The following is a 23,983-nucleotide window of genomic DNA, read 5'->3' as shown; positions in this document are numbered from 1 at the left end:
GGCAGGGTTCTGTTATTGTTGTTGCTATTGCTGTGGCAATAGTAGACATCCTGAACATTCACTTCATTTTGTACACAGATCAAGCATGTTCATTCAATGAAGACAGGTGGTCTGTTTGCTTTTTGGTTGGTCATGGTAGCACAAAGCAAGGGCTCTGATGTCTGCAATAGAGGTGCTAATGGCCGATAATATATATAAAAAATAATATGAGAAATGGGATTGACTTTAAAGGCTCTCATTTCACTTATACTCTTCTTTACTCTCACTCTCATTCTCACTCTCACTCTCACTCTCACTCACTCTTTCTCACTCTTTCTCTTCTTCCCGAAATGTACGACTACAAAAAGAAAAAAGAGAGAAAAAAAAAAGGTAAAATATCTAAAGAAAGAAAAGAGATTGCATGGCCATGAATGCACTGACATTTGTGGATTATACTCACATTCAAAACAAACAGTTACAGTTACCCCTGATTGTCCATTCTTTGGTTTTGATTATGCTTCTATTTTTTATATTTATATTTATTTTACTATTGCTGATCAATTCGAGTGTACATGGTGTCAACTCAAGTTTAAAAGTAAGAAGGGAAGAACGTCCGAATTCAACATGAAAACAAACACAAATGTCCAGTAGAAATGGCATATCTGCGCTGCAACTGCACAAGAAAATGCTATTTGAGCTATAGTTCTATTTCGTCTTATTTGAGCTGGGAACAGGTCCTGGATGCTCTCAGCTCCCATCAATCCCGTACATTTACATACCGCCGCATTTGTTAGACTACCACATACGACAAATATACAGACAAAACAACGTGATATAGTCAACCTTGTTTATGCAGCAGCACAGGCTCTCAGACACACATTAAGTAAAAAAAAAGAGACACTCCTTCGTGTCCACGGTAATAGAAGCCAAGGAGCAGTTGAATCGGGGATAAAGAAAAGAAAAGAATAAAATGATTTACTGCATACAACTAAACGAAGTATTCAGTTTATTCTATACATTCATATCAGGTGAAGCCTTGCCAAGGATCTTCCAGTTATCCTCAGGATCTGTGATAAACCTCTGAAAGACGATGTATTCAAGTACAGGAGTTATTCTCTTCAAGTCTCCTGCAACTTGTTTGTTTTTCTTGTCAAAGACGGCCATGCTCTATAATAGTATGATCATCAGGATGAGCCAAGATCAAAACGATAATTAGCTATAGGCTTTTGGCTTTTTTTTTTTTTTTTTTTTTTTTTTTTCTCTAAAAAAATAAACACTGAGTCCTTACTTGGTTTGTATGCAAGCGTACAATCATCTGGATCAATACATGGCCTCCAATCTGACCTTGCCGGATAGATACGATCTGAGGTTTTTCAACTAAACCATGATACCTCCACTCATATCGTCCAACACGATCCTTAAGTTGACTCTTGAGCTTTGCATACATAGATGGAGTACACATTTCTTCAAGGTATCCTCGATCGCCTTTGGCAAAAGCTTCATTCATCCCAATGTATGCCTCCTCAGACTCTCCTAAGAAACGCGCTGTAATCCCAAAGTCCTTAAGCTTCCAGCACATGCCGAGAGTACTAGTTTATGCAAGGGACGGGAAGCACAGACAACATAATTATGTTGGCTTGCTGTATTCTTGACACAGATCGAAATGAAATAACAATCCACAGTTGGATTTTTTTTACCTGGCAGCCGTCATTCCTGTGTTACGCATACGAAGTTTGGCATATTTGATCCACTTTTTGTAATCCTTGAACAAAGATGGGCGGTTTTCTTTCTCAGGAATGACGTATGGGTCTATGACACAGAAAAGAAATTACTCCATGAAATCATGAGATTTTAGGACTATAAATTGAGACCCATATCACGACCAGAGAAGGCATAAAATACAAAGTCAACTCGGTGGCATACCCATGATGCCAACCTCCTTCAAGGTTACTGTTTGGGTCATTTGACGTGGCACACTGGAATACGAGGCAGACTGAGCGAGAATAGCACTGGCACCACGGAAACGAGCCATATAGGCAGGTCCGAGCACTGCACTCATTGTTGATTCGTTAGACATTGCAAGCGTACGAATGCACTGAGTGGCCTGAGAGGCCGTGTTTCCTGACAAACGAGAACTCAATCGGAACATATTGGACTCAAAGATATAGGTCGAATGGTGAATGTGTAAGAAAGTTTCTTTTTTTTTTTTTTTTTTTTCCTCTGTGCACTAATGTAGATGTTTGAAGAACTGATCCGAACAAATGTGTTGAAGGAACCCATGTGACTGCACAACACAAATGTAAACAACCCATTCTTTTTTTTTTTTTTTTTTGTAGTTGTTTATTACTTTGTTGGACTCAATTCATTTCATTTCATTTCATTTCAACATGGCTGTTGCAAAGCGTTCCCGCACCGAAGCAAAAGTAGACCCCTCGGTAAGAAGAGCTATCCACATTCAATAATGACATTCTATTACAACAAACGACATAGTTAACTCTGCAAACTAAACGGACATAGTACCTTTTTTCTTATATTTAAACTATTTCAAAGATGAAGGCGGTTAAGGATGCAGTGGATCAGATCCGCTTCTTGGAGCGGCAAGTTGCAGAGAGCAAAACGCATTTAAACAACATCGTCCTTTTACTTCAGTATTGCGAGGTAGGGCCCTCTTGATCAAAGGTTACAATGGGGATTGTTAAATGCACTATACCATATCGTACGGAAACATATACTGACATTCAAAACACATCAAAAAAAAAAAAAAAAAAAAAACTTGCAACAGAACGATTCCCCAAAAATCATTCATGCCGCCATGCATGCTCTCTTTCGCCTCTTCTCTGCTATGCTTTCTAGAGGCGAGCTTCAACGACCCAAAAATGCAACAACGGAGGATAAGAAGGCAACAGTTACATTATGGCTTCGTGACAACTACGTAAAATATCAAAACAGAGTCTGTAATATTCTAAATATGCTCGAACCTGGTCTTCAGGTCCCTGCATTGAGAATCCTCCTGGACTTGGTTAAGGTGGAATCAACTTATCTGAGCAGTTTGTCAGGGACACACCACTTTGCCAACGACCTATACCAAAGAATTGTCGGGGCTCTCCTCAACTGTACGAACATGAGCCAGCCATTATTAAACGAGTTCACAGAAAAGTACTTGGGATTCTACGATGACCTGCGCTTCTATTTTTTGAAAGATGCAGCCATTATTATCAATACAGCATTAGGAGAGCCCCCTAAGAAGGACAGTAAAGCACCACAGAAAAAAGTAAGAACATCTAGTTTTTTCAGAGGAACGTCACTGTAACCTGCGCCCGAATTTATGTCAGGAGAGACTCAGTAACATGTGGTGTTTATGGATCCTTTTCTCTAGAAACAAAAATCTAATAACCAAGCACCACCAGAAAAACTTTCGCTTCTCCTCGAAAACTCCTTTTCCATTATGGAAACTCTCAAAACAATGCCTACTGAAGCTAAAGAGCTAGACGAATTCTGGACTGGAAACCCTGATTCAAACAATGACAAACAGGGATACACTGGCGAAACTTTCGGCTTCTCTGATGACGATGAGGATGATACTGTAGAGGATTTGACAAAGGATACTTCAGCAACACCTGTCAAAAAACATCCCTTACTGATGCTCTATAATCACAAGCGTGTTTTCTCTGACTGCTGGATTGCTATTCTTCGGCTACCTTTTACTACCACCATCTACAAAAAGACCTTACTCATTGTTCATAAACGTATCATTCCACATTTGCCACAACCGACTGTGCTCATGGATTTCCTCACTGATTCATACAACGCTGGAGGCGCCATAAGTCTATTGGCACTGAAAGGTCTTTTCATCCTCATTACAGAGCATAACTTGTACGCAATCTGTTGTCAGAAAGGTCAGCTTGCTTCCGTCTCCTCGAATTTTTGAATGTAAATCGCTGATTATGCTTTTTTTATATGTATTACTTTATAGAGATTATCCCGACTTCTTCAGAAAACTCTACATGTTGTTCGATCGAAACTTGATGCATGTGAAGTACAGAGCTCGCTTCTTTAGTCAGGTAGACCTTTTCCTGTCATCACCGTATGTTTTCTCATTACACAGCTACTATTCTTTTTTAATGCAAGATATAAAGACTACAATGGTATGTCTGAGAATTAATTTGTTCTTACTCACTCGTCTATATCTCTATTATTATTATTACTATTATTTTCCTCCTTTCTATAACTCTACTAGACTATTACCATCACAATTGGTTGCTGCCTTCATTAAACGTATGGCTCGCTTGGGATTATCCAGTCCTCCTGCTTCTATTGTCATCATTATCCCTCTCATTTATAACCTTTTGAAACGTCATCCTACATGTATGCAGTTGATTCATGGTCAAGCCAATGGTGAGAAGAATGATTTATATAACCACAACGAATCAGATCCAATGAAATCCAATGCACTCCAAAGTTCATTATGGGAAATTCAGGTAAAACTTGGATAAACGTCTTTTTTTTTCACTTTATCTCCTTGGCACTGCCATGTGGCTTTATTTTTTCGTTTGGGTTTGACAAGGATACGCACATGTTTATACATGTTTATACAAACTATTGCTGTAGACTCTTCAAAACCATTTTGCGCCCAACGTCGCTACATTGGCCAAGATCTTCAACGAGCAGTTCACTAAGCCTTCTTATAACCTGGAAGACTTTTTGGACCACACATATACTACCATGTTCCAGAACGAGATCACTAAGAAGCGTAAAGGCGAGGCTTCTCTCGATATACAAGCCCCCAAGGGCCTTTTTGTGGCCGAGATCGAAGCGGTAATGGATAAAGAAGAGATGACAGAGCAAGAGCAGAAGCAGGACACGATTGTTCTTGGGTGGGAATCGTGGGCGTTTTGAATATGATATCGAAATAGAAATCAATAGAAAGATGTAATCATAAAATTAAATGAACGTATCCATCATTCCAGAAGATCTATCCTTATTGTCACCATGGGATCTGATGCATGCTTCATCTCAATATAAATTATCCGAGAGTTTACGCGATATTTATTGACTGAATCGGAAGTGAGATTATGATTATTTATAACGGCTTGTGGAAGAGAGGTTAGAAAGTGAGGTTTGTCTGTATTATTTTGTAGTATAACCGGAAGCCTCGGTCACATTATTTGGCGGGCAAAACACTGTGGCAATGAAACTGCCTGTGTAGAATGGCATCATGTATCGCTTCTTTTCACATTCAATATATGCAGCCCACTCTTCTCCAATACACTCGACTTCGTAGACCCCATTTGCGCTATGTTCGTTCTTGCATGATAAACCCAACTCAGGTGGCGGAACCTCTTTTCTTTCTAGATCTCCCTCGATTTTTCCTTCGGCCAAGTTTCCGCTACCATCAGGATCCCTGATAATATAGTAGCCGCTATTGAGGTCTTCATTGGGATTCTGTCTTGCCACTAAGGTCTTTCTGGTCCCTCCTCCAAGGCCATCTTTTACAAGCGGCGCTGCCCCTACCATGTGGCTCGTCCTGTCGCGTGAGGATTGTAACACCGTAATAGAGAGAAGCAGGATCGGTTCTTGAAGAGCATGATGGTAAATGAATAAAAAGGGAAGGGGATGTGCAACTTTTTTTTTTTTGTAGATGTGAGAGAAAGCGAGATGGAGGTGAGCTTTTATAACAAAACTAAGGTGATGACAAGATCCCAATGCCAGTGCATTGAAAGTATAATTCCTCGGAGGAAGAGAGTATAGATAAACAAAAAAAAAAAAAAAAAAAAAAAAAAAAGAAGGTTAGAGTCCTCACCAAGTCGCCGACTAATATATTTTAAAATATTCAACTTGAATTAAATCTGAAAAAACAGAAATTTACATTATCTGTCTAAAAACGGAGGGTATTTTATTCAATTGAAAAATGTGAGAAATATATTAGTCGACGACTTTTTGACGAGGACTCTATACGCGCTTCGTCATTGAACACGGACGAAAAGAGAGACTCCTGCAAGAGAGAGAAACCATCAACATCAAGGGATCAAGCCCCTGCTTAACTATTTGTACGACCACCAAATAGCCCCATCAGTGGTTTTAAAAATAAAAAAGAGCTTCTACACGAAAAGATTTGGATGCATTGCCCCCTCACGAATGTTACATGGCTCCTCCCCCACATTGTGCTTCTACCAGCAATCTGTAAAAATAAAGATAATAAGATGTATATCTATACTTTATAATCTTTTTTTATTTTTTTATTTTTTTTGCCTCGTCCAAAACACTATGCACGGGAAAAGCACTAACTTCTATATCCTTCTTACGCGTTGTCATGTCGATTTCTACTCCCAAATAGCCGTGTATGTGTATGCCTTCGCTGAGTCGCTAAAATCCTATCTTGGCTAGTTTTGCTTCTGAACATCCTTGACTAATATCTTTAGCCTTTTGTGGTGCAGGGATCTGATCTGGATGAAGAAGGCATGAATGAAGAAATAATATTTGACCTTGAAGTCATTGTCGTTATCGTAATGTTGGATGGTGTCGCCACCATCCCTATCGCTCGAGGTTTCTGGCGATGCTAATGGGTTTGCTGTTGTTGTTGCTGAAGGTAATATAACTTCTGCATCATCTCTGGTCCTGGAAAGCTCTTGAAATGATATCTCGACTTCACCAGGTTTCTCTGGTACGCTGCTGGGGAATGTGAAATCACGCCGGAAAACGTCAACAGGAACTTCTCGGCATCACAGGGCACTCGCAGCCAGTTGAGCTCATCCAAATCACGGCGTACTTTAGCCTTCTCCATCTCTCGCTTGATCTTAGCTGCATCGAATGTGCGGCACTTGACAAAGCTCTCTGCCTTGTCCTTGCTCTTGTTGCTGCGGTCGCTACTATTACTGTCGTTATTTCCTGAATCTTCTTGACACAAGTCATCCTCGGATACACGAAGGACCGCATCGATATAGTCAAGGAGCAGCTGCGTTTCTTTGTCTGTTCGCAGGACATTGGCAGAGAGGTTTGATTGTAACTCGGAGGGTTTGACGATTGGAGAGATATATGAATTCGAAAGGCATACTAGCTGACCAACGTGTCTGTAATCTAGCAATGAAGTCATATGTGTATGTGGAGAGGGCGGTGGTCTTTTAGAGGTTTCTGGTATTGTTGTTGATACTGCTGTCACCACCTCTATGGTCTGGGTGGAAGTGCTTTCGACAGCACCATAGCTAACAGGATTTGACAACAGCGGCTCTCCTTCTACATCTGCCTGTTGTCTAAACAACGGACCTATCGCCGCTGCTGATGATGATGACTGTGATACAGTTACTCTATTGGCACATTGAATGCACGGGAACATACGTTCACGTGTATCATCAGGATCCGTGCTGCAGCCTGGTGGCAGCCTTGGGACGACATCCAAATCAATTGCTACACGGTAAAGCACCGGCTTATAGCAACTCTTAGAATGAAACCTGACGTGATGCTCATCGAACTCCTTTGCAAACTTGCTGTTGCCAATTTTGGGGGATGCAAAGGTATAGCAGTCGCGAAGGATGAGTAATTGATCCGTGCTTTCTTCATGCTGTTCGTGCTGGTGGTCATGCTGTCCATCAGACTCACTACTTTCATCCTCCTTACGCTCCTTACACTCCTTATACTTCTCACCCTTGCCATCCTTGGTGTGATGAGTATGATGGTGGTGGCGATGACGTCGAAGCTTTGTAAGCGGGAACGTGGCGGCCGAGGATAAGAAAGTAGAGTGAGGTGAACTTGCTGAGGCGATGTAACGGCAAAGCATCTCATCCAGCACTGTTCGTGGGGTACCATCGCTGTTATGGGTCCTTATCGTAGCTGGATCACAATCCTTGAAGAGTGGATCATCGGGACGAAGGGCCATTTGCATTCGAGCCACTGCTATAGCTGCAAGGGCTGCACCTATTAACGGCACCATAATAGCGCAAATAAAATAGGAAAAATTAAAAAAGTTTAAAGGCTGTCCCGTTCATCTATGAATCTATAATGAATGAAAGTATTATATGACAGCTGCCTTTACCAAGAGAATGCCCTGTAATCCAGAGGTTCGCGGGCTTCCCTGTTTGTCGCTTAATTCTCCTGGCTTCTTCAAAAACAGTCTCCATGATGGTTTGAAAAGGGTTATATGAGGCTTGCTTGGTTTGAGGCATTGGGTCAGGGAAAAGAAACTCGTAAAAACCTTTATGGACTTCCCCATAGAGATACTCACTTGCGTCTACGCGCTGGATACTGCCATCAATTAGAAATTCATCTTAAAAAAAAAAAAGGGAGGGGGGGGGGGGGGGAATATATGTTAGTATAGTGCTGCAGAATGTTGCAAAAAATGTTTTCACATATCTATACAAAAGCAAAATGATCTTTCACCTACTGAAGGCAAGAGGAGATGTACCCTTGAAGACCAAGACGATAGCATGGTTATTATAGAACAGGCCAGCATAAGGCCCACCCAATGTCTTGAGCTCACTAATCCCTGTGAACCTCATGCCAAGACGCTGAGCCTTGTTATCAATGCTAAGCTCGCTGGCATAAAGCCATTCGGCTGCCTTAGCTCTCTCTATATCACTATTCATATTTTTCATGGCTAAAGATGCCTTCCGAACCAGTTCATCGTCGCGTTCATATGTGACAGTCGATAAGGTCAGTAGCAGATGCGCGAGGAAGTAGCTGAATATGGGCCTGGGCTGTGGTTGCGTATCTGCCAGTTGCTTTAAGGCCTCGTTTAGGCCGTTAGGGTCAACCTCGTCTAAGCATGAGCCCAAACAAAGTAAATAAAGGCAAAGTAAGCTAACATGGCGCCGGTACAAATGACTATTGCTTGTATGTTCGTCTCCTTATTTACACTTACCAGTTGGATCAAGCAACAGGATTTGGTCACTCATAAGCCACTCGTATGCCTTCTGACCAAGTTTTGTATAAGTTATTCCCTGAATGGCTAACGTGATACACCCTTGAATGAACACCAAGAACCCTGTCATGACGGGCAAGGCACCCAATGCATAGGCTCGGCTCCATAAACTTACGCCTGGAATGGAAGATGGATCTCGTATACTTTTGATATAGAAGTTGAATAGGTTTACCAAGTAATTGAGGAAGTCCATGACTTTGATAGGGATAATTTCTCTGAGCGCATAATGCTCAGCTTTACCGCCATTACTATGATCTTCTGAGCAGCAAATGCTGCTAAATTTCTGAAGAGTAGGACTAGTAGGAGCACTAAAGGACTCATAGTGGTGTTTATTCCGATCAGCTCTGGCTCCAGCGCTATCAGCGCTAGCACTAGAAGAAGGGATAAAGGTACAGAACTCTTGAAGGTGGCGGCTATGGACACCGGACTTCTCAGGTGCGGGTTCAGGTGGAACGAAAGAAAATTGATTTTGCTGTGAGGTGAAATCCACAATCCAGGTCATTATTGTGAAGTGCTTGTGATTTTCCTTGCGATACGATAATAATAAGAGGAAACGAAGTCGGAGCTTGAAATATGTAATGAAGAAGAGGGGAAAAAAAGAGAAGAGGAACGCGCCTTTTTAAGCATCGCAATTGCTAGCTGTGGCGAAGCTAATTGAAATGATTTTAGTAATAAACTTACTTTGCCTTTATCTGTTGCACAATGGTGTAACTTGATCGGCCCAAAAAACCGGGGCACAGAATTCTCCTCGGAGTAAAAATAACATGATTCATAACTGGTGAGGATTCAGATTATCCCAATTACCAATGTAGTGCCACAGAGTAGATAGTCGGTGCAATAACAGTAAGTATACATTCATTTTATGCATGAATCGGTTTATTTTTGTAATAACTGTTCTTTTTTTTTTTTTTTTTTTTTTTTTTTTTTGATTTTCCTTTTGGTCCCAAGTAGTCGTCTACGATGTTTCATGACAATGCCACGTTTAGCTGCCAAAACTATCCACATGCAAAGGTTATGTTTCAACCACAACTTTATCGTTCAATGCCTTTCACAATGTCATAATATTCTTCAAGGCTTTTTGCATGAAACGAAACATGCACAGTTCGTCTCCAGGCTTTAATTATACTTGAAGAAAGGGTTTTTTATTTTTTTTTTATTTGATTGATTACAAGGGCATATTTTATGGATAATGAAGCGTTTTTTTTTTTTTTTTTTGTAGATATCCTAACGCATCACCTGCATCTCGTTCATTGCAACGCTGTTAAAGACTGCGCCCCTTGACAAATATAAAGGCGACAGTAAACAAAGCGGTAAAAAAAAGTTTAAAAAAAAAGGTATAAACTTTTAAGATCAAGGAGCTCTCTTTGTCTAGGCGTTCTCTCTAGATCAGAAAGAGTGATGTACTGAAAAGCGAAATGCATCCCTTTCAGAGGTATTTTTACAAAAGGCAGCGCGGCAGAACGGAATAATCTTTTGGATTGTGCCCTTAGTTTTAAGGCAGACCAGATCTGAAGTAATGCATTTCGCGTCATTTTCTTCTGATGGTTGTTTCTGAACATTTTATCACGAGTATATATATATAAAAAGAGCCCTGAGCAATATTACAACAAGCAACCAATGGCACCGTTGGACGTTTGGATCAAGTAAACGGTCTCGTGTTCTCTTTCCTTTCATTTGCACCATTGACTCACTGACAAAAAGCAAAACTGGTAACCATTACTCATCCCATTTACATTATGACCATCGCAACTGCTAATGTTGCCTGTGCAACCGATGTCCCTCATTCGTTTCATTCATCCACACCGGACACTCAGGACAACAAAGACACTTTCCTGAGCAAGGAAGACAACAACAACGAAGAAAAAAGACAACTGAACGAAGAACGAATTGCAAAACTAAATAATGCTGCTACCCTCATTCAATCAGTCTACCGTGGATACCAGTAAATGCTCCTCTTCATCTTTGACCATGAATGTTTCCACCAAGAGACTTTGGAAATCTTTGTGCAATGGTGGACAAATAATACAAAGGCTCCTAATGACATACCTTTATTATATATCCTTGTAGAGTTCGCAGAGATCTTTATGCTCCACCATTGACAGTATCCAAGGTAAAAATAAAATAATAATAATAACTACGATGGATAACGCCCATGATCATGATTCTGTGATAAAAAGACATGATGCGGGCCCACTTCTGGATGGAGTGGAAAAAAAAGGGGGGCCTATTGGAACTTTTGAGTGAGTGAGCAAAAGGGATAAAAAATCATGCACATGGTTTGATTGATCAGTTGGTTTAGTTACTCTATAAGAAAAAGAAACATCAACAATGATGTTAAAATCCACAACCCTTCTTTAATCCTCTCTCTTGGGACTCGACCTTAATTAGAAATGGAGACATCTCATTGATTATAGCCGTATTGAGTATATTCACAAATCAGATGCACAAGGTAATTATTAGCTCTTGGGTGAGAGGCATCAACAGGCCTTATTTGACTTTCTGTCCCATTCAAATAACAAATATTGCTTCTCTCCTCAGTCAATTTGCATCAACAGCAGGCCCCCCTCGAGCTTAAGCATTCCACTGAGAGTGTAAACAGGACACGTTGCGTGTGGCGAAGAGCCGAGTTTCTTAGCTCAAGATTGGGCAAGGTAAAAAAAAAACTGATCTCATATGATTTTAGGACTCTACCTCTGATGCTTTATGCATTTTATTTTTTCCTTCACCAAAGGTCACATCGTCTACAATGATTTCACTTTTTCTCTCACCTTCGCCCCCCTTACTTCAGCCTTCACGAACAGTTAACTGGGCATAAGGACAGAGACTGCAGGCATCATAGTGCATAAAAACCGAGGACAATCATCTTTTAATTCACTATAAACCATTAAGCCGCAGTAACCATGACCACTACACCCGTATCAACTATTTTAGACGTACGGTATCCTCTAACACTGCGCCCACAAGTAACAAAATGGCTATAGTGACTAATCCTCCTCTCATCTCTTTTCTTTTTTTTTTTTTTTTTTTTTTTTTTTTACACGATTTGAACAAAATCCACACTCTTTAGGGAAGTGGTGCTATCTCAGCCGAGGAAGCACTGGTCTTGGTAATAAGCATCTCCAAAAAAAAAAAAAAAAAAAAAAAAAAAAAAGGGAATTAATGGGTCGGCGAAAAGTAGTAAAATTACTGACATATATATGTATTTCATTATAGCTTACAGAGCATTGGCTTGAATTGTCAGACAAGAAGCACCGTTACGGATCAAACTTAAAGGTAAAAAACACAACGCTAGATGATCTATATTCGGAAAGAAACCATTTGAACAGAGGGCCCTTTTCTATTTATTTCTTTTATTCTTTCATAATAGGCTTATCATGAGTGTTGGTTAGAGCAGGACACGTCTGAAAACTTTTTTTATTGGTTGGACAAAGGCGATGGCAAAAATGTCGACCTAGAGGATCGACCTCGAGCGCTTCTAGACAAACAGCGAGTTCAATACCTACAAGAACATGAGCGGGCCTATTATGCAGTCCATGCAATAGATGGGCTGCTATACTACAAAATCTCTGGTGAATTAGTCCATACACTTCCAGAATCAATCCAGCCGGAAGATGAGGTCGATGTATCAGAGATATTACCCGAAACGAATGAGAATGATGACGAAGCAACCCGCCTAGAAAAGAAACGAATACGGAACAAGTGTAAATACATTTACGTAACGGACCCGCAAGGGACGCTCTATATTGCTCAAAAGATCAAAGGACAATTTCATCATTCAAGCTTTTTGGGAGGTGGCACTGTTTGCGCTGCAGGAGGGATTGTGGTTAATCGCGGAAAACTAGTCAAGATCAATCCGAAATCAGGACATTATCGACCAGGCCAGAGACACTTTGATCGGCTACTGATGAACTTGAGAAATATGGGTGTCACAATGGAGGGAGTAAAGATCTCACATGGAATACTAGACAAAAATGATAACAAGGGTGCCAAAGGAAGAAAAGGATCGATAGGAAAGCGAGATGATATTAAGACAGGGGATGTGTCCTCTAAGGAAGGAGTAACAGAAATACTAAATGCAACTAATGGATTGACAGCGGTGATGCCTATTATGGAAGGAATACTATAAGCAGAGAGGGAGTTGTAGCCATAATCGATCGCGATAAACTTTCCCCGTACTTCTGAATAAAACAATGTACGCGCGCACAATCTTCGAATGCAACTGCTTTACACTTTATATGACTATGTATCATCACATTTATAATTTAACTGTTCAAATCGAGTTCCCGCACAGACTGCTCTGCTTTCAAAATCGTCACCTCAGTTTCTAAGGACACGATGCGACTCATACTCTTCGCCCGCTCTTCTGTCCTCAGCCTCCGTTCTTGCTGCAACATCATCTCCAGCTGCTGAATCTTGCTTGCAGACGCTGCTGCTGTTAGGCTGTTGTTTGTGATTGTCGCTGCAGCTCTGAGTGCCGGTGATGATGGTGATGATGAAGGCGGGGACGAAATATTTACAGTAGTAGCCGGAAAGGTTGTTGCCATACTTTCAACCGCAGCTCCGCCCCCATACTCTGCACGGTCTAAATCTAGCTTCCGGATCCTGTTCTTAAGCTCTGCAATCGTAGCTCTAAACCCTTCACGCTCCTCCTCCATCGCCAAAATTTTCTCGCGTTGCTCCTCAAGCTCAATCACTAACATCTTGAAATCCTCCGAGTCTTCAAACGCTACCATTTCCTCTAGTTTCTTTTCTTGTTCTTCCAGCTTCTTCTCCTGCTCAATCACTACAATCTCAAGCTCACGCTTAGCTTGGCGCAATGAAATCAGTTCAGCACGGTTCCATGGTGTATCCATCAAGTCCTCATCTTCTTCCTCATCATCGATTGCAAGGTGTTCACTCTCAAGTAATTCTAAAGAATCATCCTTGCCCTCGTCATGATTGCCGCCGCTTGAACTCCGTTGATGCGTAATGACTTGGTTAGAGACACCATTGTCGCCGCCTGCAACGATAGTTGGGTGGATCTCTTTGCTCAATCTTTTAGCGCTAGCAGTGCTGCCTGTTGCTCCATCTTGCCACATCAAACCATTCAAGTTCCTGATAGAGGCCCGTTTTTCAATCAAAAACTTTTCTCTCGGCTCCATTTCAACTCGTGCCAGTGTCCTTTCAATATCAACCGTTTCACCTTTGGCAGTCTTCTGGAGTACACTCTTCATCAGTGCCACCTTCTCCTGTTGGGCTTCCAGCTCAGACTGCAGTTGTCGAACGATCGTATCCTTTCTAGCCAGTCGTGTCTCAATCTCCTTCGGAAATTCCATCAGACTTCCATCAGCCGAAGTCTCGACCGTATATCGCCCCATCGGCACTTGACCACTGCTAGCAGCACCCGTTCTAGCGTCGATAGATTGGGATGTCAAGATCAGTTTAGTCAAATGATCGATACGCTCCTTAAGCGCATTCCTGACCATATTCATCTCAATCATTTCTTCCTCATGCTTGAGCCGCTCCTTCGCTAAAAGGTCCGAAAGCTCTACATGCTGTCCAGACCCATGAACAATGCCACCATCAGCTCCATCTGCTGCTTGAGCTGCCATCAATAGCAACTGTGCTCTGAGCTCACTGATTTCGCGACGGTACTTCTCTAACAACGCTTTGTCATCCATGACCTGATTGGTATGTGCTTTGGTGACCACCTTCTTAACCCGAGCTGCGAATTTAAGAGTATTATGCGATTCTTCTACATTCTGGAGCGCTGGGCTGATGGTACAAATGACAGACACTCGAGCATTACCGCTGAGGGATGATTGCAATAACCTTGTCAGTTTGGAGTCGCGATACGGGATATGCGTCCTATGAGTCCCAAAGAGATCATATATATCAGATTTTTTTTTTTTAAAAAAAAAAAAAAAAAAAAAAAAAGGCTTAGGATTTCAGGATATTAAAAACGAATTGACTGTTCCCTATGCACTTTAAACTTTCCCTTTATGATCTGCCAACTTTGAAATAACTGTGCCAAGAGCCAATAGTGATTTGTTAATAAATGCTCCTTCTTTGCGTCGCTCTATATCGGAAGAAGCCTTTTCAGATCCAGCAAGGTCAATCAAGTTGAGTTGTGAAACACGAACAGCACTGGGAGATTTTTGTCCAAAACTCATCTTTCGTCCTGTAGGGCTTAAGGGTGCAGTTGGAGCACGTTCTCTACTTTCAACAACCTAGAAAGAGTGGGGGATAAGCTCAAAAATTAACTACCGATCATAAAAAAGGTGCAGCACCCTGCAAACATTAAGATTGCTACTCTGACTTTAGCCTATGCTATGTACAATTTGGAAAATAGAATGTGACCTGCTGCTATGAGCATTGTAATCGGTGGAACTTGTATGCCTTTGATCTATAAGTTATAAGAACAATATTTCAGCATACGCTTAGTTTGAACTCAATAATTTCTTTTGATTGATTTTATACCCAGGCGCTTTTTTTTTTCCTTCTTTAAATCACCATACAATCTCCTCGTTGAATAATTCTCATGGCTTGACTTGGTGTGGTTACAATCTCTTCTTTTAGTGGACTGACATAGATCCCACCCTATTATGAAAAAGAAGAAGAAGCAACAAATGAGTCCACATGAGTCCAAGAAGGTTAGGACAATCGAATGAATAATCAGACAAACAAAAAAATGAAAAGAAAAGCTCATAGTGTATACCTTTCGATCCTCATGGATTCGCAGATCAATAGCCTCCGGGGAAAGTAAGTCACGAATGCTCTCTTTATAAATTTCCAAGTACGAAACGCGCAAGAGAAACTCACGTTCAGGGTTTTCGCGGATATATTTGAATATGTCTTCAACTGCGCGGCTGATTATTCCAGGTTGTTTCTCTGTTCCACTCTAAAACAATAAATCGAAACAAAGAAGGAAGGAAAAAAAAAAATTGAACATCTTGAACTATATAAGAGCAGGGCACTAAACCACATGGCAGCGCTTTAAACTTCATTTCACAAAATGTAACATACCATTGTCTAACATCATGCAGCGTTAAAACAATTAAAAGGTGTTAGAAACTAATTATGCATCTAAAATGAACTGTTCTATTTACTTATATCCCCTTCAGAGTGCTTGCTTACATATGTCTTTCCCGATGATGTTTGTCCATAAGCGAAGACCGTGCCTAAAAATGAGAAATTAAATCAGTATCAGAAACACATTGTTGGTCTCCTATTTTTCGAAAAGAGATTGTGCAGCTGGAAAAAAAAAATAGAAAGAACAAAAAAGCTAGTTAGCAGTCTTAATTAGGCTGTACCGTTAAAACCCTCCATCGTGGACTGGACCAGACTCTTTACGCTTGTATTGTAAATTAGCTCATTATCACTGCCGGTCAAGGCATGATCTATTTCATCAGAGTAAGAAAGCAAAAACGCAGTAAGTATCAAACATGATTTCAATTCAAAATAAACTTCGACTGCAATTTATTGTGTAATTTGTAACACCTCAAAACCCGCAAACCCATCATTTTTACCATAACTATAGTCAACTGCGGCCCGGCGTTCCCGCATTGAGTAGTCTTCCGAATAACTGATCCGTGAGTTATCATGGACTGCCCACACTTCCATGGGTTCTCTTCCTGCAGCCTTTAGCTCCGAGATACTAAAAGGTCTAAGTCTGACCGTAACGATGACATTTTCGGCAGCCCTTGATGTAGATGAATCCTCCAGGTCAACCCCTGCATTGACCATTGAGAGTGCCAAATTATTATCACGAGTGTTGTGAAAACTTAGGGGTGGGAGGACCGGCTTTTGAGAGACGGAAAGAGAGGATTTACGCGGTGTAGTCGTGATCGTGGCTGGCATTGAAGTCGTGTTAGTGGGTCGTGATACATATGTATGATACTGCACTGCGGCTACAGAAGCAGAAGAAACAGGAGAAGCATGTCTACTAGATGAATTATGCTGCTGTTGTCGACTTGGTGCGCGAGAAGACGAAGTAGAGGAAAAAAGAGTAGTACGGTGATTTGGCCCAGAGCCATTGTTAATAGTAGGTATATTTGACGTTGAAGGCGAAGACGAAGGGTGAGAGGAAGCATTTGAGGACGAGTGGTGATGGTGGGAATGAGGAAATCCCAGCCGGTCTGCTACGGATTTGAACATTGTCCAAAAAAAAAAAAAAAAAAAAAAAAGAGTGGAAGCTATACAAGTGTAATGAGAAGAGAAATGAAAACGAATAGGCGCAATAAGTGAATGGAGTGAATGTTCGAAAAAAAAAAATGTGGAGTAAAAATAAGGGGAAGTATAGAGTTCGCTGAAATAATTCACTTCTGCCCCCACACGATTTGGATATTCGTTTTTCACATTCACTCCTCACCCTCCCAATAATCATTTTCAATTATTAGTGAGGTATCCAGGGGATCGTCGTATCTGAAGACTTTTATTTGTATTGAAAACAAGGATCCATGCAGTCAGGTAACTATAAATGGGTGGCCACATTTCTGGGATCGCAAATAAAGTGGCATCTAATAATCAACCACATCCTGCACACAGTCTTTGAAGACTTATAGCACGGCCCTACTTGGTTCGTTGTGCGCAAAGATCATCCATCCTTTCTTTTCAGGCACCTCTTGTCGACAGCGCACCGTCACCCAAAAATAGCGTCTTCCCACGTGATGTGCTTCGATGCACGTGCTAAATCACGTGGAATAGTTAGCTTTATATATAGAATTTACCAAGACTTGGCCGACTATACCGGATTTGGATCCGGTTGGTCAAGTTCTGGTGGCCTAGAGGTAAGGCGTTGGTCTCCGAAGCCAAAGATCGCGGGTTCGACCCCCGCCCTGAACGTTTTTGCTTTAGGATTAATCTATTTGGCAGCCCATTGCCAAATATAGTCAACTTTCAAGACTCTCTTTGGCAGCCTACCCAGCATTATTTGGCCTCTAACTATTTTTTTTTTTTTTTTTTTTTTCATTCCTAGGAACCGTATATGTATATAACGCTCATACTTCAAATTAATAAAGCTCCCGTCTTCTACGTCATAGTTATGCGTAGTGACATTGTCTTGTCTCATTTAGAAAACTAATGACTTTTTTTTTCAAGTAGGTCGCTCATACAGTTTTGGAAGTGCCATTTGGAGATCAATGCCTATGAGAGGTTTTCGCTCGGAGCAAACGCGTCTCACCTGCTACCTAGACGTCTTCAATAAATCATTCCCTAACCGTGTACAATGAACGATGTATTTCCAACACAGACTAAAAAAGTTTACGGTTTTGGTGAGGATGACAAAACCGAAATATTGAATGTGGAACCCACTCTTCTGTACTTCGATCGTATCCTGAGTCATCGCAAATACTGCATGTCCTTGTTCTAGGGGCGCTATCAGTAACAACGAATGAAATAAGGTGAGAGAAAGAAGAGAAATTCAACTTTAATAGAGGACGGATAGTCTCATTCTTTCCATTCTAAGCTCGCACTCAGCTTTGTTATCCACTTGCAATCTTGGGCGAAGTCATTTCCTTCAGACAACTATAAAAGAAAATAATAATAATGCCGACGAACGTGTGGAACGTGCAGCGGCCATGACAATATAAAAAATATATAAGATACAATATAAAAAATATATCTGATACAATAAATAAAAGCAATGAAAGCAAAGGCCCAAAAGGAAATGGAGGAATTTTAGGACAATAAAACAAAGAGAACAGGTTCACAATTTAAATTTCCAGTGCATTGTCCACCAACAACACCGTTTCTTCTTCCTCCTCCTCAGTCAGCGCTGGTAACAAGCGTGCTCGTGAGGAGCCAACGCCAGTATCAGAATTTTCACCTACTCTTGCTCCTGCGGTTTTGCCGGTTGAAGGATATGCGATTGAGTCATCAGGTAAACCCTCTCCCGTAAAACGTGCATGAGCTGCGGTCAAATATGATGAGGGGCGCAGCAACATCCACGAGATTCTTCAGGAGACCACAGAGTGCGAAGTATTTATGGAGACGCATAATGTTAAAAGAAGGTCTTCATATGAGATCGAAGTGCTGCCGGAACGCATTCTTATAAATACGGTCGACGCCTTCGAGGCCATGGAAAGCCTGGCTCGGCGGATAGGGAGCATCAACAATGTCGTGCAGAGTAAATGTGTTCGAAGAATCTCCTATCTTACTTATCTCCTGCTGTGGAATATTATCAGACAGGCAAGAGGATACGTGATAATAACATGGAGAAGCTGCTTGATATAGCTAAACTGCAAGCAGAAACTGGAGCCAAGAACGCCGATACTTTGAAGGTGGTGTCTGAAGCAATAAAGCTTTCTGCAGGAATACATGCGTAACGTATAGTGTTCCACAATAAAGATTCGTTTGCTTTATTATTATTTATCATTGTTGGTTTTAGATGTCGTCGTTGTACGCTATTTTGTACATGACTATCGTTGTTTGTGCGTACGAGTACGCCGTATGGAGGGACTAGACGGTTTATTGATAGAAGGCTTGGGTTTGGCATAGAAGTCTGCCCAATAGTCGCTTATGCATTGTCTTTCAATAAAATGTTCTTTTGCTTCCCAAGTGTTATCGGAATGCTCATAGCCTTTCCATTTGACCAGATACTGAAACGGTAGTTTGCTGTAATCGGATTACAAAATGAAATCTTAACAATTTAAATTACAAAATTTGTATTCAATAAGTATATATGTGACTGTGTTTTCGCACCAATTGTAATCCTGCTTGTAACCTCTGCAAATACCTCCCAGGCTATACTGGGAAAAAAAAAAAAAAAAAAAAAATGTCTCATGCATTCATGCATTCCTTTTCTTCCTTCTTCATTGCTACACCCAACACCTTTCCAAACCCTTCTAAACCGAGTAAGCTCTCCTTCCCACTCACTCATTTACTTTCTCGGCGTTCCTGTCTCTTGTCCCCGTAACCCCTTTAGAAAAAAAAAAAGATGGATTCAATAAAACGCAATACCAACACCCTCTAAGAGAGTAGGAGTGCTTCTGAGCAAAGGACCCATTATGTATCCCATTTGCTTAGAGCCGTACGCCGACCCTCTATGGCCTCAGTCTCACGCCTTCTTTCTTTATTTATTTATTTTTTTTTTTTATATCAGCAGAGCTAGAAACAGATTATGAACGTTACTTTTGAACCAGAACAAAAGAACGTCGTCCCAGGACGTTCTGCAACTGACAGTTGGTGCGGGATATCCTCTATCTATGTTCAAGAAATTTATGAAGATCTCGTGGAGCAGGAGCTATAAGCATCTGAGTGCTGTCTCCAGGACACAGAAGCTAGTTGGCGCGCGTAATCGTCTGTGTTTTGCATTTAATCATTTTATGATCACTCGGGGACAAAGTATACGAGATGCCTTAGTGAGCCACTTATTTCCCCACCACTTTGCGACTGCTGGAAATGGACACCAGTTCGCACTTGGGATTGTAATAGCAATCCCTCAAGGAAAAATGAACAATGATCATACGCTCCATTCTGTATTTATTCGTAACAAGGACGTAGAGATTTGCCCTGTTGGATGCCTCGCTTTTTATCTATTCGAGCAGTGGATGGTACGTATTGGCTGCTTCTATGGGTTGCTGTTGAAGATTAACTCAGCATATAAGCTGTCTATTAATATTCATCCATGATTAAAATACCCCTTTACCTTACACAACAGACGAAAGAATCTACTCCAAATTTCCGCATGCATGACTGGAAATCCCAGTACCTTGTACATGCCTCTGACAAATACAAAGCGATGGATGCTGCGACTCTCTACAGGCAAGTGAAATTATCAGAAATGCAAATACGCCATTACATGAAGTTTTTGTACTCTGTTTCCTAACCAATAGCATAGCCATACTCAGATCTCTAAGCGAGGTGATGAAGCTAGCGCATTACACATCATCCAAGGTTACTCATAGTGGCCGTAAGGCTGGGGCGCAACATGCGCAAGCCAATGGGGCTAGCATCGAAGATATTGCCCAACATGGTAATTGGAACCATCGCCGCTTGGTAACGCATTACCTTAGTCCGGTAGCGCAGACTGTACCATTTAAAATGGCCGGATTTCTCCACGAGAATGAGGATTTCTGGCTTCCGCGGAACACCGTTATACCGCCTGTTGAATTACAGAAGCAAATCTTTCCATTCATTGAGGAGCTGTTTCCAGACAATGTCGATTGGGCCAGATGGATGGAGAACGTTATGATGGATCGTCCCGAAGATCTGAATCGTCCTGACAATGAGTCAGTACCTTATCCAGCTGAGTACATTCCAGCCATGCGAATCATGCTTATCCTAGCCCACTTGCGCAAGGTTATTTTACAAGATGCAGTTGCTCTGATGGCGTGCAATGGCGATCCATTGTGTATCTACAGCCAGCACCACGTTTTCACTAGTAACCCTGTGTTTTCGTCGCAACTGTTCCAAGAGTTTTCTTTGCGACTTCACGATGCCATGCAGAAGACACAATCACCAACAAACGACAGTCTCCGTTTCAATGCTCCAGTCATCCATCAAGAGCTTCAAGCCATCAAATCGAGCGTGTCATCTTTGGATCATTACGTACGTGATGATTTTATGGGCGCACTCCAAGCTACAGCGGAGAATAGTAATGCTGGCTGGTCTAGAACATGCAGTCATATGCATCGTGAGATGATAACCATCGTACAAGGGCTTCAAACTGTAATGTCGAACCTTACGAAGACAACCGCCAGGTCTTTTGGGCATTTAGCTAGTGATATGGAGAACGAGCATCGCATTCTGACGCAACAAGAGCAGCGTCAAGCGAAAGAGCAAGAACAACAGTTGAATGACCTTATACATCATATACCTCCAAGGCAGCATCTCCAGGAGCAGCCGCGGGGATTTGAACAAAGGGGGATGGATGCTTTGGAGCAGCAACCAGAGCAGGATGAGCGACCAGGCCAAGACGAGCAACCAGGCCAAAATGAGCAACTAGACCAAGTAGACCCCGAGGTGCAGGAACAAGAGGAAGATGGAGGGATAAATGAAGCCATGGAAACAATGAAGTTGGAATGTTTAGCGGATAAGATTGCAGAGACTTACTTGCAGCTCCCAATTGACCAGGTCAGAGCTGCAGCCCCAAATTTCTCTATGTTGTCAAGGGTCACCCCTCTTTTTCCTCTTTGGGATGAATGGTTTACGGCCCAGGGGGCAAAGCCATCGATTTGGAGTTTGAATAGGTTCCAAAAGGACTGGCGCAAAGGCTGGAATCCTAATCTTAGGAACCAGTATATGCTCAAGCGAAGAATTATCTTTGCTACTCTGGCTGAGGTCCTGAAGACTGAAGGACCAACACTGAACGACAGAGTTATAAAGGCAAAAACGACAATGGATACTGCAATCAGGCAAGCTGGGTCCTCAAACGCGTACTTTAAGTCTATCCAAAAGAAGAAGGGCAAATAAAAAGCTATGGTTTTGATGTACTCTCCAAAGTGCACCGCCGTACGAATTTTTTATACTCATGATAATATATATTTTTGAAAACAACACTTTATTCCGCAACTGGTTTAAAGGTTCTATACACATCTAACAACAGTGCTGCTTTTTCTTGCAAAAGCTTGTTACGAGGCGAGTCCACATTAACTGATTCCAGTTCAGTGAGAACCGTTCGGAGCTGTCGTTCTGACATCTCTAGCGTCGACTCTGGACGGTCAGTCTCTGTTGCAACTGAAACGACAGCAGCCGGTGCACGTTGCGAGGCCCTAGCTAACGCTTCTAACCGTTGCAATTCCGTGTTTTTGATCAGCCTGAGGTCACGACGCTTCAGCTGCTTGATCAGCGATGGTTCATGAAGCCCGAAAATCTCAAATTTGCCACGCGTCACGGGTTTGCTGGACAAATCGCGTTTTAGCACTCCCTCTAGAAAGAGGATCTTGCGAGGACTCCCTTCATCGCCATCCTGATAAAGCTCACTGTCTTCCCGCTCCCTGAAAGTACAGAATGGACCCTCAAGAAAGAGCTTCTGGATTTCGTGTATATTTTTGGTGGGACGTTCCCATGGCACATAGTGGAACGCTAGGGCAGCAGGTGGACCTTCTAGGGAAGGTGAGGTCTGGCGACTTGCGCTCTTGTCGTTTTCCAATTCCTCACGAGCGCGTTTTTTGCCAGCAACTTGGCTGGTGGAAGAGGAAGCAGTGTTGTTAGAGGAAGACATAATTTAAGTAATATGAAAGCGGGTAGATAGATATAATGACGTGGTTTTGTGAGATAGATTAGTTAAAGAGGAATGAAAGAATGAGAAGCAAAATGGACTTCAATTTATTGTTCTCACCTTTCCTTTTGTCAGCTTCATCCTCATTCATTCCTGACATTACAAATCAACCTTTTCTTGCATGGCGTGATCTCATTTGCGCCAATCAGCATTAAAGGTGAAAAAAAAGGTGCCTGAGTACCTAGAAAACTTCATAAAAATAGCCTAGGTATACAGTGCATTTTTTGGGACGCTGAATGCATGATACGTAAGTGGTAGTGCAATATAATCGATGGCCAGTGCACGTGATACCAAATAAATTTATTCATTTGTAATTTCTGTAAAGGTCATGTGCACTACACTGCATAGCGTTAGGAATGGAGTCATCAGGTCGATGGCTGATGATGCGTTCTATTTCATAGGTTTCGATACCCTTATAATCATCTAAGACTAATTTGAGCCGTGAGGGTGCATAGTAGCAACCAAGAATAGCACCAGTATTGTCTTTCAGGAAAGGGGAGCCGCGTGAGGTCCGATTTGTCACCGTGTATGGCCCTTCGTATCGAGGGGCAGGTTTGTCTGCTCTGATTGGATCGAGAGTCATGGCTTTAATACCATCAGAGAACTCGCTGTGGAGCACAGCAGCATTGAAGTGCTCAATTATTTTTAATTGAGTCGTTTTGGCCTTCTTACGAAGAGCAGGAAACATGGCTTCTGTCAAATATTTGAGCCGTTCAGGACTCATTAGTACTCCTTTGTTATTAATGTAATTGCTGAAGCCATTGACTTTCCTAGCAAAGAATAAAGAGAATGGGGAAGAGTTGTGCAGATGAATAATCCTGGTTCTCATAGACAATTGAATATGCCTATCCCAAAGTTTAGTGCGGTCTTTAACCATTTTACGGATCATTACA

At 41.6% G+C, this 23,983-nt stretch overlaps 6 protein-coding genes and 1 non-coding gene across 7 annotated transcripts; 4 read left to right on the top strand and 3 right to left on the bottom strand.

The window, feature by feature from the left end:
- Positions 1-824: 824 nt before the first annotated feature.
- BCR41DRAFT_348464 (hypothetical protein) lies at positions 825-1,569 on the bottom strand. The gene is made up of 2 exons (XM_022023307.1): positions 1,268-1,569; positions 825-1,146 (listed from the first exon to the last, which is right to left on the bottom strand). The coding sequence occupies exons 1-2, from the start codon at positions 1,556-1,558 to the stop codon at positions 991-993; spliced, it is 447 nt and encodes a 148-aa protein (XP_021884302.1). The 5' UTR covers positions 1,559-1,569; the 3' UTR covers positions 825-990.
- Positions 1,570-2,329: 760 nt separating this feature from the next.
- Positions 2,330-4,931, top strand: BCR41DRAFT_348458 (CBF/Mak21 family-domain-containing protein). Its single transcript, XM_022023306.1, has 7 exons — positions 2,330-2,414; positions 2,530-2,637; positions 2,762-3,250; positions 3,356-3,852; positions 3,953-4,063; positions 4,217-4,457; positions 4,588-4,931. Exons 1-7 carry the CDS (start codon positions 2,367-2,369, stop codon positions 4,873-4,875), a joined length of 1,782 nt encoding a protein of 593 aa, XP_021884301.1. The 5' UTR covers positions 2,330-2,366; the 3' UTR covers positions 4,876-4,931.
- A 1,295-nt stretch (positions 4,932-6,226) lies between these two features.
- On the bottom strand, positions 6,227-9,456 carry BCR41DRAFT_420029 (hypothetical protein). Its single transcript, XM_022029837.1, has 4 exons — positions 8,831-9,456; positions 8,354-8,728; positions 8,006-8,236; positions 6,227-7,887 (listed from the first exon to the last, which is right to left on the bottom strand). The coding sequence occupies exons 1-4, from the start codon at positions 9,390-9,392 to the stop codon at positions 6,536-6,538; spliced, it is 2,520 nt and encodes an 839-aa protein (XP_021884300.1). The 5' UTR covers positions 9,393-9,456; the 3' UTR covers positions 6,227-6,535.
- A 941-nt stretch (positions 9,457-10,397) lies between these two features.
- BCR41DRAFT_224987 (hypothetical protein) lies at positions 10,398-11,392 on the top strand. Its single transcript, XM_022020033.1, has 3 exons — positions 10,398-10,832; positions 10,958-11,000; positions 11,279-11,392. The coding sequence occupies exons 1-3, from the start codon at positions 10,627-10,629 to the stop codon at positions 11,348-11,350; spliced, it is 321 nt and encodes a 106-aa protein (XP_021884299.1). The 5' UTR covers positions 10,398-10,626; the 3' UTR covers positions 11,351-11,392.
- An 88-nt stretch (positions 11,393-11,480) lies between these two features.
- Positions 11,481-12,287, top strand: BCR41DRAFT_348456 (hypothetical protein; the record flags this gene model as incomplete). Its single annotated transcript, XM_022023305.1, has 4 exons — positions 11,481-11,541; positions 11,679-11,823; positions 11,958-11,996; positions 12,104-12,287. Coding segments are annotated over exons 2-4 (151 nt in total), but the record flags the coding sequence as incomplete, so codon positions are not given.
- An 822-nt stretch (positions 12,288-13,109) lies between these two features.
- On the bottom strand, positions 13,110-17,034 carry BCR41DRAFT_348454 (P-loop containing nucleoside triphosphate hydrolase protein). Its single transcript, XM_022023304.1, has 9 exons — positions 16,399-17,034; positions 16,183-16,269; positions 16,007-16,050; positions 15,896-15,901; positions 15,588-15,770; positions 15,388-15,469; positions 15,208-15,275; positions 14,867-15,099; positions 13,110-14,737 (listed from the first exon to the last, which is right to left on the bottom strand). Exons 1-9 carry the CDS (start codon positions 17,024-17,026, stop codon positions 13,153-13,155), a joined length of 2,916 nt encoding a protein of 971 aa, XP_021884297.1. The 5' UTR covers positions 17,027-17,034; the 3' UTR covers positions 13,110-13,152.
- Positions 17,035-17,641: 607 nt separating this feature from the next.
- BCR41DRAFT_t40 lies at positions 17,642-17,713 on the top strand. The gene has a single exon. It is a non-coding gene; the product is annotated as a tRNA-Arg (tRNA).
- Positions 17,714-23,983: the final 6,270 nt, after the last annotated feature.

Source organism: Lobosporangium transversale (assembly GCF_002105155.1).
Source record: "Lobosporangium transversale strain NRRL 3116 chromosome Unknown BCR41scaffold_7, whole genome shotgun sequence".
NCBI lineage: Eukaryota > Fungi > Mortierellomycota > Mortierellomycetes > Mortierellales > Mortierellaceae > Lobosporangium > Lobosporangium transversale.
Note: the sequence above shows the minus strand (reverse complement) of the source record. Positions and strands in the feature narration are given on the sequence as shown.

Excerpts from the sequence above, each read along its gene's own strand:
- BCR41DRAFT_348464 (XM_022023307.1), bottom strand. The coding sequence starts at position 1,558 with ATGTGCTGGAAGCTTAAGGACTTTGGGATTACAGCGCGTTTCTTAGGA. Across the intron at positions 1,147-1,267 it reads TACGCTTGCATACAAACCAA|AGCATGGCCGTCTTTGACAA; the intron begins GTAAGGACTCAG and ends ATACTATTATAG.
- BCR41DRAFT_348458 (XM_022023306.1), top strand. The coding sequence starts at position 2,367 with ATGGCTGTTGCAAAGCGTTCCCGCACCGAAGCAAAAGTAGACCCCTCG. Across the intron at positions 3,251-3,355 it reads GTAAAGCACCACAGAAAAAA|AAACAAAAATCTAATAACCA; the intron begins GTAAGAACATCT and ends CCTTTTCTCTAG. Across the intron at positions 3,853-3,952 it reads CTCATTACAGAGCATAACTT|AGATTATCCCGACTTCTTCA; the intron begins GTACGCAATCTG and ends ATTACTTTATAG.
- BCR41DRAFT_420029 (XM_022029837.1), bottom strand. The coding sequence starts at position 9,392 with ATGACCTGGATTGTGGATTTCACCTCACAGCAAAATCAATTTTCTTTC. Across the intron at positions 8,729-8,830 it reads CCTGTTGCTTGATCCAACTG|ACGAGGTTGACCCTAACGGC; the intron begins GTAAGTGTAAAT and ends GCTCATGCTTAG. Across the intron at positions 7,888-8,005 it reads GATTACAGGGCATTCTCTTG|GTGCAGCCCTTGCAGCTATA; the intron begins GTAAAGGCAGCT and ends TGCCGTTAATAG.
- BCR41DRAFT_224987 (XM_022020033.1), top strand. The coding sequence starts at position 10,627 with ATGACCATCGCAACTGCTAATGTTGCCTGTGCAACCGATGTCCCTCAT. Across the intron at positions 10,833-10,957 it reads TCAGTCTACCGTGGATACCA|AGTTCGCAGAGATCTTTATG; the intron begins GTAAATGCTCCT and ends ATATCCTTGTAG. Across the intron at positions 11,001-11,278 it reads CACCATTGACAGTATCCAAG|AAATGGAGACATCTCATTGA; the intron begins GTAAAAATAAAA and ends GACCTTAATTAG.
- BCR41DRAFT_348454 (XM_022023304.1), bottom strand. The coding sequence starts at position 17,026 with ATGTTCAAATCCGTAGCAGACCGGCTGGGATTTCCTCATTCCCACCAT. Across the intron at positions 16,270-16,398 it reads CGCAGTTGACTATAGTTATG|ATCATGCCTTGACCGGCAGT; the intron begins GTAAAAATGATG and ends CTGATGAAATAG. Across the intron at positions 16,051-16,182 it reads CACGATGGAGGGTTTTAACG|GCACGGTCTTCGCTTATGGA; the intron begins GTACAGCCTAAT and ends TCTCATTTTTAG.